At 35.9% G+C, this 16,147-nt stretch overlaps 1 protein-coding gene across 1 annotated transcript in view; it reads left to right on the top strand.

Annotated features, from left to right (window-relative positions):
- Positions 1 to 259: 259 nt before the first annotated feature.
- The window catches only part of LOC125239241 (zinc finger protein 595-like), a 30,141-nt gene continuing 14,253 nt past the window's right edge, over positions 260 to 16,147 (top strand). The window contains exons 1-7 of the mRNA XM_048146775.1: positions 260 to 435; positions 568 to 695; positions 3,698 to 3,871; positions 4,405 to 4,554; positions 9,841 to 9,969; positions 11,458 to 11,546; positions 11,960 to 12,082. Coding sequence (XP_048002732.1) covers positions 669 to 695; positions 3,698 to 3,871; positions 4,405 to 4,554; positions 9,841 to 9,969; positions 11,458 to 11,546; positions 11,960 to 12,082 — 692 coding nt within the window. The 5' untranslated portion in view covers positions 260 to 435; positions 568 to 668. The remainder of the gene's footprint in view (positions 436 to 567; positions 696 to 3,697; positions 3,872 to 4,404; positions 4,555 to 9,840; positions 9,970 to 11,457; positions 11,547 to 11,959; positions 12,083 to 16,147) is intronic.

Below are 16,147 nucleotides of genomic sequence, written 5' to 3' on the forward strand. Positions count from 1 at the left end.
CGGTCGACGGACGTGGACGTGGCCTTGAGCGCGTGGACGTCCGATCGAAATCTGGCTCGCTGGATGTTTTGTTCCGTGCACACTGATCGGTCGCGGTCGCAGCCACAAACTACTAAGAAGATACTACGTATGGTGGTCGATTTACGACGGACGTCCGCGTAGTATGTTCCTAGCTTTACGACGGACGTCCGCGTAGTATGTTCCTTACTTTAATCCTTCACCTGGCAACTCTAACACCAAGCTTCAAACAGATGTTTTGATACTTTTAATTTAATTGCAAATTATTTTATTAGGAAATAGTTACTGAAATTCAGAAAAATGGACGTATTTAATTTGTTTAAAAGCAAGTACACATGCCGTGCCTGTATGAGAACTGATCAAGATCTTTCCCCAATGTCTGCAGACGAAATATTGCTATATCGCAATTTTGTAAAGGTTTGTGTTGTGGTTTATTTAAATTATTTATCTTGAATTATATTTTATTTTATAGTCTAGTGTTTTCGAAACTAAGTCTTAATCTACATTATTTGTCTTCAGAAATAATAAAGATCTTAAAATTCTTTTCAGCTGAAAAGTGGAGATACAGTAATCAAATTATGTTTTTTATGCCAAAGTATGCTTAGTAAATTTTTGAAATTCATTAGACATGTCAAAGAACATATGAAATTATGAATGGAGTATCCAAGGACGAGGAGGTGAGTAGTTATTATTTAAATTTTGTGGCATCAATACTTATTTGACAGACTAGATAAGTAGATAACCCACAATGAGTTTCAAATGTTCAGACCTCCAACACAAGATCACGCCATTTTACTCGGTTTTGACTGAGCGCCACACGCTCACAGGGTTTTCCATCGTGGATGTTTTCCTTCACCATAAAGTGACTGGTAAATATCAAATGATATTTGCACATCAAGTTATTGGTACAAGCCAGGGTTTGAACCCGCGACCTCCATATTGAAAGTTGCATGCTCTTACTGCTAGGCCACCAGCGCTTAGCCTTGCGAAACCCACACTAGGCTTGTGTAGGACATGTACTAGTAGTACAAAAGACACGATTCCCTGCACTGTACTAGACCGAACTACTCCCAAATGATTCTGCTCTCTAGTACATTTAGTACACTCACACACGCGCAACGGAATGGGAGCGAAAGGAGCGAAGAGCCGAGGAGTGACAATGATAGCAAAGCGATCCGTTCCGTGTGATCCGACCGCAACCAAACGAAAACCTTACTGTACGCCATATGCACACTTTGTCTTTCGCTCTCTCGGTGTACTACTGTACTAAATGTCCTAAAAGAACGAACTAGTACACTTCGGAGATCGTACTAGTTGGGAGCGATCTTTTCAGTGAACGAGCAGGCACAACTCTAACCCACACTTCAAAATGAACACTCAATTTTAAATTATGCAACAATGTATTAAAAGGAAACAGGACTTGAAAGATTAATGTCTTGTTTGTGTGATGTTATTTATGGGTGGGTCTTTTTGGGTCTACCACTTGTTTTTAATTGCTGAAGCAAGAACAATGGGGTGTTATAAGTTTGACATGTCTGTCTGTGGCATCATAGCTCCTGAATGTATGGACTGATATGGAAGTGTTCTTAGCCCACAGAATTATAGCTAAGCCAGAATGAGGAGTTAGGTCAAAGTGTGTCCACATGAGAGGTCATTGTTTGGGCTGGTGTCCCTCTCGCACTTACTGACAATGTCAACATTATTCAGTGACATCATTGCTGTCATACATTGGGGATACCAGTCAATTTTCAAAGTTACTACCAAATCTACTAATATCCAATTGAAGGTATTTTTTAATTATACAAATCTTTGATTTACTGGCATCAAAATAATTACATTATAATTATTTTCCAATTCTTTAAAACATATCGAAACCCTAGTTTGAATATAACACTAAAATAATATAAGAAGTTATAAAGTCAGGTAATATACAGATAAAAATACTACTACTATGGTAACCTCATTAACACTGGCCACATGTGCGAGAGGGACACCAGCCCAAACAGGGTGTCCACTTTCTGGAAAGTCAGGGAAAGTCAGGGAAAAGTCAGGGAAGCTCATAGTGGTCATGGAAAGTCAGGGAAAGTCAAGGAAATGATTTGGAAGAGATATCTTCATGCTCTAGCTGATCTTAATTTATCCGGCCCAAAATCGTAAATGCGGAAAAATCCACATTTTTTTACATTGCGTGCCCTACCCACATATTCCAAAATGGCGAAGGGGGTCGGGAATAAATTCAGTTATTGTGATTCAGATTAACTGGAAAGTTGCACCACAATGTCACCATGTACAACATTCATAAGGTATAAGTGCTTCTGTTAGGACGATGTGAAAACGACAAAGACAAAGTTACGTCGCTGTCCAAATTCTTAAGTATCTATCCGACAATCCAAAGCGGAGTTCCTCATAAAGATAATGGTAAAAGCAAAACGTCACATAGAGGCGCAATTTGTATGAGTCAAAGGAGCATAGGAGGATAATAAGCGTGACGATGGGAGAACTTCAAACACTTGGAAACCTAAAGGCATGTAGTGCCAAAACACCTAAATGGGCATCCCGACGCTGACAACAAAGAAAAAATTTCGCGCTCGCTTCGCTCGCGTTTACCATTTTTTGTTTTATAAATTTAAATTCCCTTTTTTTCGTGGAAGTTTCGTGAATTTTTCATGAAATTTAAGATTTTTTTTGGAATCATTCCGTAACTTGCACATAACCACTCTGCTCTGATAGACTAGGTACTCCATTTTGTTTCCTATGTTATGTACATAATAACTACTATCAGCCCCAGGGACGTATAAAAGGGGAAAAATTTTCGCGCTCGCTGCGCTCGCGACATGTTTTTTCTAGTATAGGATATCTAAAGGCGCCGAAACTCAAACTCTCTCTACCCTGACTGATGCACGGGCCGGCACTGGTATAGCCAAAAGTAAATGGCGATAACTACCAACTACAGATTTCGTTTACGTTAGTTTTATAAAACCAGAAATTAAAGTTTAATAGTTAACCTTAAGCTGAGTTTAGACGAGCAAGTTATTGCTGCAAGTTTTGAGACAGAAGTATATCCAAGAAAGAGATGCAGATATTTGCCACTCACTCTTACCTATAGTTACGTCTCAAAATTTGCAGCAATAACTTGCTGGTCTAAACTCAGCTTATGGTACAAAAGTATGAACTGCCTTGCAAATTTTAATATTTCGTACTTTAGAAAACAAACATATTCCAGAAAAAAAATTGGATTGACAGACAGACGCACGAGTGATCCTATAATGGTTCCGTTTTTCCTTTTTAAGGTACGGAACCCTAAAAAACTTATTTTTTTTAGGTTTTTTTTTCAATACAGAGAAAAAAACCGTTTTTTTTTGCAACCTTAAGCAAAAGTGGTAAAAATTAAAATTTGGTCAGGGAAATTTTCTTAAATGGTTATGGAAAGTCAGGGAAAAGTCAGGGAATTTTTTTTGGGTTTAGTAGTGGACACCCTGCCAAACAATGCCCTCTCATGTGGACCGTTATCGCTAGTCGGATACGATCGACTTTCTGTCTCAGTGATAAGGTTCTATTTAGTATGGCAAAAAATGTGATTGCGCTGTCCCCTGTAAAGGTCTTTGTCTTAGCCATGTTTAATGGAATTCAGTGCACAATATATATATATTTTTTTTTTCAATTTTTGTTTCTGTTGCAGGTTGCACTAAACACATACAGGCTACACAACTATACTTGTATTACGGTCACTCATTATTTAGGACCAGAGGAGGAGAACTATGAGTCAGACACTGATGACAAGTACGATGATATGCCTTTACACATGTTGAAGGAGATTAAAGAAGAAAATAATGTGAAGGGGAAAAGAAAGCAGGTAAGAAAAGTAGTTTGTGTCACAAGGGAGCAAAATTACATATTTACGGTGATTTTGCTCCCATACATTTAAATAATAAATTTAATTAAATAAATATTACAATCTTACACAAATTGACTGAGTCCCATGGTAAGCTCAAGAAGGCTTGTGTTGTGGGTACTCAGACAATGATATACATAACATATAAATAAATAAATATTATAGGACATTCTTACACAGATTGACTGAGGCCCACGGTAAGCTCAAGAAGGCATGTGTTGTGGGTACTCAGGCAACGATATATATAATATATAAAATACTTATATACATAGAAAACATCCATGACTCAGGAACAAACACAATCCATTCTCATCACACAAATAAATGCCTATTCCGGTATTCGAACGCTGGTCATAGGCTTAGCAGGCAGGGCCAGGGTAGATCAGATTATTCAATTTACCAGCAAAAAATAGGAAATGGTCATCAAAATCAGTACTTATACCGATTTTAACCGCAAATTTACTTACTTTCCTCTGACAACCCTGAATTTGCAGCAAAACGCGAAAGAAACAGAAAACACCACAGAAATAAAAAGAAGAGAAAAGAAGAGTGGCAAACAGAAGAAACAACTTAAAGAAGGCTTTAGCTCCAGAATGGTGCAAGAGACTAATGAATATGAAGTGGTCAAACTGAGTAAAGAACAGGTAAGAGGTACCGATTAAGATGATACGGTAGGGGTCAATTCTCCATACAAACGCTCTAGACTATTTCCTCCCTGGTTTTTGAAGATAGAGCAACGATTTTTTCAACACAGATTGTTATTATTTTTATCTGTGTCGGACCGTTTTGATTTTTTTGATATTCTGCTTTTTAAAGACTCTAGAGTCAATCCAAAATTTCCAAAAACGGCCTTTTTCATTGTGGCGCAGAAAAGGTGTGATACTCAAGATTGGTAACAATTAACCAAAAAAGCTAAACGGTCCGACATAGATTATTTCATTGTTATTCAGATTCTCAAATTTCGTTGCGATTGATTAAGTTTTGAAGCAGGAAAGAGTCGAGATGTACCATACGTAAAATTTCTTTGAAAATCTACATCACATCGAAGTAACTTTTGTACTTAATTAATCTGCAAAGTTTAATTCAGTCGCGCGCTCGATGCGAAACTACCCGAACGTGTTATTGTATCGTCGCTTAACAAGTGAAACGTAATTATCGCGAATATGGTTACCAAATGTGCGAAATGTCCGAAAAACATTACGAAAAAGTGTCCAGGTATACAGTGTAGTAAGTGTTTCAGATGGTTACATGGAATATGTGCGTCGCTAACTAACGAACAGCTGAGTGCCCTATCACAAACAGAGTCCGTGGACTGGAAGTGTAAAACGTGCACGGGTAATGCGAAACCCAAACGCGTCTCGTGTATAATTCCAGACCTGGAGGAAGATGATAATACGGACGCCGACACGGATACAATAGCCATCTCCGCCACTGATGCCATAGTAGCCAAAATAACCCGTGACCTGCGCCGCGAGCTCATAGAAACCATACAACGGGAAATGCAAAATACCCTACAATATTACTCCGATAAAATTGATGATTACGAAGTGAAACAAAAAACATTTGAAACGACTACCAAACAATTAGAAAACACTTGTGAAGACATTAAAAATAAATACAAAAACATGGAACTAAAATATCAAGCTATGGAACAAAAAATAAATCAAATGGAACAAAACCAATTAGCAAACACATTAGAAATATGCGGTGTCGAAGAAAACGAGAACGAGGATATCTTAACAATTACCCAAAAAATTGCCACAAGTATTGAATGTAACCCGACCGATATAATTGAGGCCTGCCGCAAGAAAAGGCGCCCACGAGCAGTGCAAGGACAAGGAGCCGCCAGCCACCATCACCAGCCAATCATAATGGTTCAGCTGCGCAATGGATGCCGCGCACGGTGGCTCGAAGCAGCCAAAACTAAACCGTTATCAACAAGCGACCATGGTGATGAAGGGGCTAGACCAAAGGCATACCTACGCGAGCCGCTAACGCCCTACAACTCATACCTATTATGGAGAGCCAAGACGGAACTGAAAAACACAGAACTGTGCAAATATGTATGGACCAAGGATGGGCAGATCCTCGTAAGGAAATCCGAATCAGACAAAACTGTTAATATTCGATCGATGGAGGATATTGAAAAAATTAAAAAAGGAATTATGGCCCAGTCAAGCGCAAGGTATGTCAACTAACACCACCACGACTGATAGCACTCACTTTATATACATAAATCTAAATAAATAACGTAAATGGCTAACAACACAAAAGTGATAACAAACATCAATGAAGCCACATATGACAACTGGACCGACTTTCTCAACTTCAATACTTACATAAACGGAAGTAATAGCATTATTCTGCTACATGTAAACATACGCTCACTTATAAAGAATTTCTCACAACTCGAGCAAATAGTATATAGTAGCCCTTATATTATACACGCAATAGCAATCACAGAAGCCAACATAACGGATAATATTCAACAGATGTTTGAATTGCAAGACTACGACATGTACACTCAGCTCCGCACTAATAAGAAAGGAGGTGGAATAATATTATACGTTCACAACAGCATACATTTCCGCAGAAATACAGTGAACACAACAAACTTCGAATGCATCACAGGAGAACTGATAACTTATTATGGAATTAAATCGAACCTTATTATAACATATAGACCGCCTCATATGCACAAATATGCATTTATACAAGAACTAGCACAGCTCAACACACAACATCAACCGCGGAGTAACTGTATATTAATAGGCGATATGAATATAGACTTAAAGTCCAAATCCCCCACAACCACGGAATACCTCAACAAAATGTGTGAAGCAGGATTGGAAAGCGGAATCAACCAATATACCAGAATAGAACAACGAGGCGAAATTACAACAAAATCGTGCATCGATCATGTGTTCGTGCGCAGCGTAAAATGCAACGATGTGTACACCGCCGTTATCAACAACGCGCTCGCCGACCACCTGATAAAATAATCGCACTTACAAATAGTGCGATGCGTAATCACCTGATGACGTAATCACCTGTGACGCCACCAAAAAGGACCCACCTCACATGATAAACAAACTGAACAATAAAAAAGTACATAGTGAATTAAAAAAAATCGATTGGAGTGTCGCTCTCGCATACAACAACCCCAACGACATAATGAACTTTATATCAGATAAATTTACACAAACATATGATAAATGTAGCTATAAAACTAATATAAAATCAAGTAAACGAACTCACTGTAAATGGATAACTAATAAAATAATTAATATGTGCAAGAAAAGACAGGAACTTTATAAAATATGGCGTAAAGATGTAAACAATAAACAAAATCGGCTATTATATAATAGGTATAGAAATAAGACTAATAAATGTATAGAAAAAACTAGAAATAGTTATATAAAAAACGAAATATGTGTTAACTTTAAGAACTCGCGAAAAGTTTGGGATATTATTAACAGATTGTGCGGGAGGATAGGTAAGAGCATCGACAGAATAATAACAAAACACTTCAAAAATATTGATGTAAAAATACTAACCAACGACTTTTCAAATGAATTTAGACAAAACGTTAAGAAAATAAGTGTTATGTGTGACTCCCCCCTACTGAACCCTAAATCATATTGTAATACCCCTCATGTAACAATGAAATTAAAGCAAGCAAATAACCAAACCGTATTTAATATAATTAAAAAACTTAATAATAATAAAAGCCCAGGAATCGATAAAATTCGCGTCTCTGATTTAAAATACATCATAACAGAGATCACGCCACTGATTACTCACCTGATAAACACTTGTATAAAAACATCCTCCTACCCAGACGGGTTAAAGGTCGGCATTATACGCCCTGTACATAAAAAAGGCTCTTATACCGATTGCAATAATTATAGGCCTATAACGATCTTACCCTGTATAGACAAAATAATAGAGAGGTACATAGGGAGCGAAATTAACAAGTTTTTGAATAGTAATAGTATAATCAATAACAAACAATATGGTTTTCAACAAAATCGAAGTACCGCTCAGTTATTAACTAAGTTCACGAACGAAGTCAATGGTTTTTTAAATGAGCGTAAGCACGTAATTACAACCTTCATCGACTTCAGCAAAGCATTTGATACTTTGAATTACAACACATTATTTTCTAAACTACAGCAAAATGGCATACAGGGGCCCTTACTGTACTGGTTCCAGAACTACCACAGCAACCGATACACACGAGTGAAGATCGCCGACGCGCTCAGCGACCCGCTGCGCACGGAAGAGGGTACCGCGCAGGGCTCGATAATTAGTCCTACCGAATATCTGATCTATGTTAACGACATGTGTAATATATTTAGTGAGGGCTCCGTATACCAGTTTGCCGACGACACGTGCCTACTTACTGCTCATCACGACATACTCGAAGCCCAAAAAACCATGCAAAATAACTTTAACTTACTATGCAAATGGGCACATGACGTAGGTCTTGCAATAAACATAAAAAAAACTAAAATTATCCACATAAGATCACCATACACTAAAGAAATACGAGTCCCTAAAATCATAGCACATACACACGACTGCTTACATAACCCTAATAATAACTGTAAATGTGAAAAACTCGAACTAGTCAAACAACACACATACTTAGGCCTAATTATAGATAATAATTTCAACTGGGGGCCACACATAGATCACGTGTGTTCAAAACTTAGGTCCATTTTGGCCAATTTAACCTTGCTTAAATATAAACTTCCATACAACATATTACGAATGCTTTACCTATCACTCGCTGACTCAATTATATGTTATGGTATCACAAGCTATGGCCGGACTTATAAAACGTACATGGAACAAATCTACAATCTACAATCAACAATCTTAAAAACAATTGTACCGAATAAAATCAAAGAAAAGTATAAAAATGATAGAAAGGGTTTATTCAAACATTGTAATGTCATTAACGTTTTTAACCGCTTTTGTTTGTCCTTAATCACAGAAGCTTGTGATACCATACCTTCGCTAGATAAAAAGACTCGTTCCAATAATCTACGTTCCCTAGACTACCTACCCGCATATCCTATTCCAAAAAGTAGCAATGTATACGGTAAAAGAGTAACAGACTTTCTGCTCCCATTTATATTAAATACCTTACCTAGCAATATACTAAATGAGTTAACCAACACTACTGAAAACAGCAACAAATGTATAACTACAATAAAAAAATACTATTTAAGTCTAGATAAATGCACATACCTATAGAAACAGATATAAGTATAATAAGTGTTTAGACTTATATTGACCGGGATATGGACCGTGATTACTTTATTGATTTCTATGTCTAATGAAAATAACTGTGAATCATTCAAAACTCTTAAATGTGTTTAGTATAGATTATTATAGGTTTATCATGCACCTGTAAGAGCCGTCATTGTAAATTGATCCTTATACATAACACTTAAGACCGTCTTTAAATAAATTAACAACAGTGAAGAATACAATGACGGCTTCAACAGGAAAATAACGTAACTACCTAACAATTGTTTTAAGTTTTAAGCAAACGCGGATCGGACCGCGCGATCTCGCCAACTATTACATAAACCCAAGAGGTTTACAATAGTGGCACTTTTTGTAAATGTAATTTAAGTAAACCTTACTGTAAATAAATAAATAAAAAAAATTAAATTGTTAATCTTTGGCAATTTTTTGAAAACGAGCCTTCACCGGTACAATTATTACCACTTTTGGACATTTTCTCATTTTTTGTTAGACCAAGTAGAAAAAGTCCTATAATGTGATATATATTTATAAACTACTCGCAAAGCACTTTAATTTGATACCACACACGGTATGATCAAGCGCTCGGTTGCGATTTCGTTATTTTTCACGCGAAAGCCCTCTTAACCTATATTGTTCGTTATAAACAGGTATTGGAAGAAATGGCGGAGAAATCGAAAACCGAGAAATACCTAAGATCCGTATACAAATGCGAGAAATGCGTGAAGGGATTCAACTTCAAAGATGTCATCGAAAACCACATGAAGAAACATTCACAGGTAACTACAAAAATATGAAGTATAGAGGCGTATTGAAGTAAGTGTGAGGAGGAATCCTGGCAAGGTCGCCATGAAGTATGGAGGGCGCCTTGCCTTGTTGCGCGCTATCCTATATTTCTTGGTAATTCCAAATAACACAAGTTACATGCATACATACATACAATTACGCCTGTATCCCATAAAGGGGTAGGCAGAGCACATGAAACTACTAAAGCTTCAGGGCCACTCTTAGCAAATAAGGGGTTAAAAGAAAACGAAACTGTGACATTGCAGTGACAGGTTGCCAGCCTCTCGCCTACACCTCAATTTAACCCATATCCCATAATTAAACACAAACACAAGTTAGTAATACCAAAAACCCTCAAAATTGTTAGTCAACAAGTTGATTTACTAGAGTTCAAGGATATATATCAGCTGGGTTCGACGATATATCGACGACGACGATCAATTGATATAATGTCCGATATATATAATTTTTTTATAAATATTGCAATACAATAATTGTTTTAAAAAACGTAACATTGTTAAAAATATAGTTTTTTTTTTGTGTTTGTTACTGTATTTTACTAAATGTTATGTTTTTAGTAGATGTTTCTTTATCTAAAGTAGTATTCATAATTAATGCACCAAAATAATAAACGCGTACAAAATGGATATATATAAAAGTTGATATATATATATCATAAATATCCGATATTTTGAAATCCATACTAATATTATAAATGGGAAAGTGTGTGTGTCTGTTTATTTGTCCGTCTTTCACGGCAAAACGGAGCGACGAATTGACGTGAGTTTTTAAGTGGAGATAGTTGAAGGGGTGGAGAGTGACATAGGCTACTTTTTGTCTCTTCCTAACTCCCCACTTCCCTAAAAGGGGGGGTGGAAATTTATATGGAGCGTTCCGCAATTTTCGAATTTAACGCGAGAGAAGCCGCGGGCAAAAGCTAGTTTAACCCTTAAATGCATGATTTTTTCTTTTAACGAGAAGTTAATATATGTGATAGACAATGGATTTCTGACTCTAGGAAAAATAATAAAAAAAAATTTAACATCTTATTTATATAAATAATATCATTATTGGTAAAATTGATATGAAAAGTTTTACTACTTTTAGAAAGGTACACTATTTAAGAAACCCCTATGGTAAAATATTTAAACATAAATTAATTACTAACTTTGAAAAAATCGGCCTAAATCATATACTAAAACTCACCATCATCCAGTGTTTTTAATACTTTTCCGCCATTTTATCTTAATTTATAATTCTTAAATGAATAGGTTTTTAGTTTTGGTTTGAAATAATGATTTTATTTAGTTATTTAGATGTAGGATCTAGGAAAAATAAATAAAAAAGTTCAGCTTATATTTTGGCTAGTTTATTTACAAATATATACATTGTAGCCAAATGGCAACAATATGCAATTAAGGGTTAATATCGGATATTTTCGAACCCTGTGATTTACCCATAAATGTGTATATTGATTTCAGGAAAGCGGAACCCTGAAGTGCGAAATTTGTGCTCAATACTGCCCGAGTGCTGTGTCTATGAGAGGGCACATGAAATCTCACACCACGAGGTAAATGTAACTTACTAGCTTTTGCACGCATTAGAAAGAGACAAAAAGTAGCCTATGTCACTCTTCATCCCTTTCAACTATCTCCACTAAAAAAATCACGTCAATTCGTTGCTCCGTTTTGCCGTGAAAGACGGACAAACAAACAGACACACACACTTTCCCATTTATAATATTAAGTATGGATAGGTGAATCCATACTAATATTATAAATGGGAAAGTGTGTGTGTGTCTGTTTGTCCGTCTTTCACGGCAAAACGTAGCGACAAATTGACGTGTTTTTTTAAGTGGAGATAGTTGAAGGGATGGAGAGTGACATAGGCTACTTTTTGTCTCTTTCCAACTCCCCACTTCCTTAAAATGGGGGTTGGAAAGTTTGTATGGTGCACTTAATATATGTATTTATTTAATTTCAGATACAAATGTAAGGTATGTGGTGCGGTTCGCATCTCCAGACAACATTTACTAGAACATTACTCTATAGAGCACACTTTCGACGCAAACACATACTCCTGCGAGCAATGCTCCTTCACCACCAAGTGAGTACCTAAATAATAGTAATAGTACCTACATACACCGGGACACAGACCGGGATAAAAGGGGTTGCCTGTCGAAGACATACACGGTGCTAGTGAGCATTGCGCGAAATTTTAAGAGCATATTCCTGATCCCATTTTAAGACTAAAATGTCATATACACTTTTCTAGATTTCGCCTAGTTTCAGAGTTACTACCAATTGAAAAAAGTTTCTCATTGTTACTCAGTACAGAAAGTTTTTTTTAACGACGTTGATGCCATTACGGAGAATAATCTCACTATCCTCATTGATAGAGTCTAAAAGTTAGAAGTAAATAAAACCTTTCAAAAATGAGGTTTTTAGAACGAAAAACGTCAAAACAAATTTTATCTTTTAAGTACCAGTTTTATGAACATTAAATAAATGTCATATACAAAGAAAAAGTGACCAAAGCCTCCAGTGCTCCGAGCTGGAATCGAACCAGCGTACTCCGCTTACCGGGCGAATGCCAGAACCACTCGGCTATCGGTCCACGAAAGCAAGGGTCGGAGTACGCTGGTTCTATTCCAGCTCGGAGCACTGGAGGCTTTGGTCACTTTTTCTTTGTATATGACATTTATTTAATGTTTAGAACATAATAGTAGTGTTACTACTTAAAAAAAATAACAAGTTAAAATATTTTCTATGAAAGTGATTTAATTTGTTCTTAGAGTGTTAATGGCAGCGCCATCTCTCTTCGCTAGCTTGTAATCACCTGAGTTGATTCGGCTAGGAGGTCGAACCATACTGTTCTACCTCAGGGATGGCCAGAGGGCGCCACGAGCCTTCGGAAATGTCATATACTTAGAAATTTCGACCCTTGCTTTCGTGGACCGATAGCCGAGTGGTTCTGGCATTCGCCCGGTAAGCGGAGTACGCTGGTTCGATTCCAGCTCGGAGCACTGGAGGCTTTGGTCACTTTTTCTTTGTATATGACATTTATTTAATGTTTAGAACATAATAGTAGTGTTACTACTTAAAAAAAAATAACAAGTTAAAATATTTTCTATGAAAGTAATTTAATTTCGAAGTTCTTAGGGTACATAATAGATGATAAATTAACACATAAAGATCACTATATATATATATATATATATATTTACATCACCATGCACTTCTGGCGTCTTCCCATTTCGCATCATTGTGGCGTCCACCTTTCGTGCTCGTGTATACACTGTTATTATGACAAATACAGATATACCAGTCGATAATTAAAACTGCGATGTGTTTTTTATTTCGAAAATGCTGTTATTCATTATATTCATTTTTCATATTTTCTTATACCAATTTAAGCTCCCTTTCATATTGACGTCCGTGTGGCTACCCCGTATATTTTTATTGTACAATCAATTTTAACGCCTATACAGGCTCCGTTTCAAAAGCAACGTTGCCATACTTCTTGTTTTGATTAAAATAAACAAGGATAGAACATTTTAATTCGAACAATTCTAACATTAATTTGTTTCGTTACATTGTTGCTAAATAAAATACCGCTCTTGTTTTAAACATACAATGACTTCATAGCATTATAATTTTTATTAGTGTTTCGGAAACTAATCCCGTGATTACTAGTAACCATGAGTACATTTGAAATCAATGGAGAAATCCAACCTACGACCTCGCAAGATTTAATATATTTGTCCAATGATCCTGGTATATTACTGCGAACACCAGAAAACAATGAAGAATGTGTATTTCCTGGATGCCCACGCAGAGACTTTGGAACCGTACCCAATATCGTGAAAATTAACTTCCTTTGTAAATTAAACTTTCTTATTTCGCGTGAAACACGCGTCTGCACTCATCATTGTACAACTGGGGAAGAGGAGTGGACAGCAGTGTTGGAATCACCGAGCAACCGCACGGACTTTGATTCTAGTCATGCATCAAGTATTGTGGAACTTCTCAGGTTTTCCTTAGAAAAAGTAAATACTGTAGTGGCCGAAATGCTTTCTGATGTTATCGTGTCCTAAACTGTTTAATCAGAAATTTTAGAATTTAACTATGAAAATGTTTCATTAACACGTTAATGTTGTTCATGACAATAAAATGTAAAATTCATATTATAATCATGTATATGTTTGTTTTACTACGAACCTACTTCCGATTAGTTCTTTCCTGTTTCAATTAAGCAACTGTCCCCATAGCTATGCAGTTATGTTCTGATTTCAAAACAATATCCTAAAAGAACACAAATTAATCCTTTGTGGGCCCGTTCCTAGGGTTTATACTTATACAGAGTGGGGCCTGTAACAAAGGCGAAAAATTGAACTCTAGGCTATTCTTCTTATACTGATCAACATTTGTTCGGCGACTTTTAAAAATAACTTGTATTTTAATTTTTATCACCCTTGAAAGTTTTTTCTAAGAGGTAATGTATTGCGAATTCTGTTAAGTTTAAAGTGTGACAGACAACGTCAATGACAACAATAATGGCGTACATTGAAGCTAATATTTATTTTGTATGAAAAATTAAAAATTTAAAGACATCATAATTTTTAAAAGTCACTGAACAAATGTTGATCAGTATAAGGAGAATATCCTACAGTTCAATTCTTCGCCTTTGTTACAGGCCCCACTCTGTATATTAGGGTACGTAATATGTACGTAACATGTATTATTAGTGTATCGTTATTTAAATTGAGAGTGTATCTTTGATTGTAAAGGAAAAATAGCCTCAATAACAAAACCAGCTTGTATTTTATACATGAAGGATGTATTTGCTAAGTGTAGCCAATCAATAATTCCGCAAATATACTAGGTATTGGAAAACTTCAAATTCAGATTGAAAGTGCGTCACCTAATGAGTAAAATTACATTAGTAACTTTTTAAAATAAAGTTGTAGTATTAAAAGTACCTATTAAATTTAAATGCTCCCATTCTAGTATGAGGAGTGACTCCATAAAGAACATCGGTGTCGTAAGAGATAAAAACTACTTGAGATTAATTAATTGTACGAATAAACTGTAATAATAATTTAAAGTGATGGTTAATTGATATGAATAAGTGGATAAAACAAAACAATCGAACATGAAATGTAAAAACTAGTCTTTTAACATACGTCGTATTAAGTGTATGGGAGGGATAAAAATTATTACCACCAATTAATATATTGTTAAATGTACTGTGTTATTTATTGTTTTATACTAACACTAGGCTAAGCAATGTCTGATTGTATACTAACAAACTATGGATAATTAATCTGTTTGTCCGAAATAAAGAATTTCATTAATTCATTCATTCAAAATAAATGTTCGGGATTTTTTGCTCTTATTAAAAAAAGTCATTAATGTAATTTTCCTCATTAAGTAACGTACTTTTGATAACAGTAAGTATGAAATTCCCTAATATTTGTTATATTTATGGAATTATCACGTGGCTACACTTACTGAATACACTCTATATACGAAAGTAGAATAATAATTATTAAGGCTTGTATTCTTGAAAAAAAAGCCATTCCTACCTAGTTCAATTTATTGTCTTTAGTTTTGTAAGGACAATAAATTCATACTAATATTATAAAGGCAAAAGTAACTCTGTCAGTCTTTATGTTAGCTCCTCATGTTTAAAAAGCCGCTGAACCGGTTTAAATGAAAGGTAATATAGATATTGTGAGTCCCGAGAAAGGACATAAGGTGATTTTTAGCTCCAAATTCAACGCAAACAAAGTTGCGGGAAAAAGCTAATGATTAGAACTTCTATGTACGGTCGACCAAGAAATTGGTCTACCACTTTTCGACTCTATTACCTGTAGATTAAGGTCCAAAAGTGGTAGACCAGTTTTTTGGTCGACTGTACATCTTACCCTTTAAACTATCTGTAGCTTTTGATTACCTTTGCGTCATCATCATCAACATTCATAACGATCTATATATATATAAAACTCAAAGGTGACCGACTGACTGACATAGTGATCTATCAACGCACGGCCTAAACCACTGGACGGATAGTGCTAAAATTTGGCATGCAGGTAGATTTTATGAAGTAGGCATCCGCTAAGGATTTTGATCTATTCTGCCCCCAAGGGGATAAAATAGGGGCTGAAAG

Source organism: Leguminivora glycinivorella, chromosome 25 (genome assembly GCF_023078275.1).
Source record: "Leguminivora glycinivorella isolate SPB_JAAS2020 chromosome 25, LegGlyc_1.1, whole genome shotgun sequence".
In the NCBI taxonomy this organism is placed as follows: Eukaryota; Metazoa; Arthropoda; class Insecta; order Lepidoptera; family Tortricidae; genus Leguminivora; species Leguminivora glycinivorella.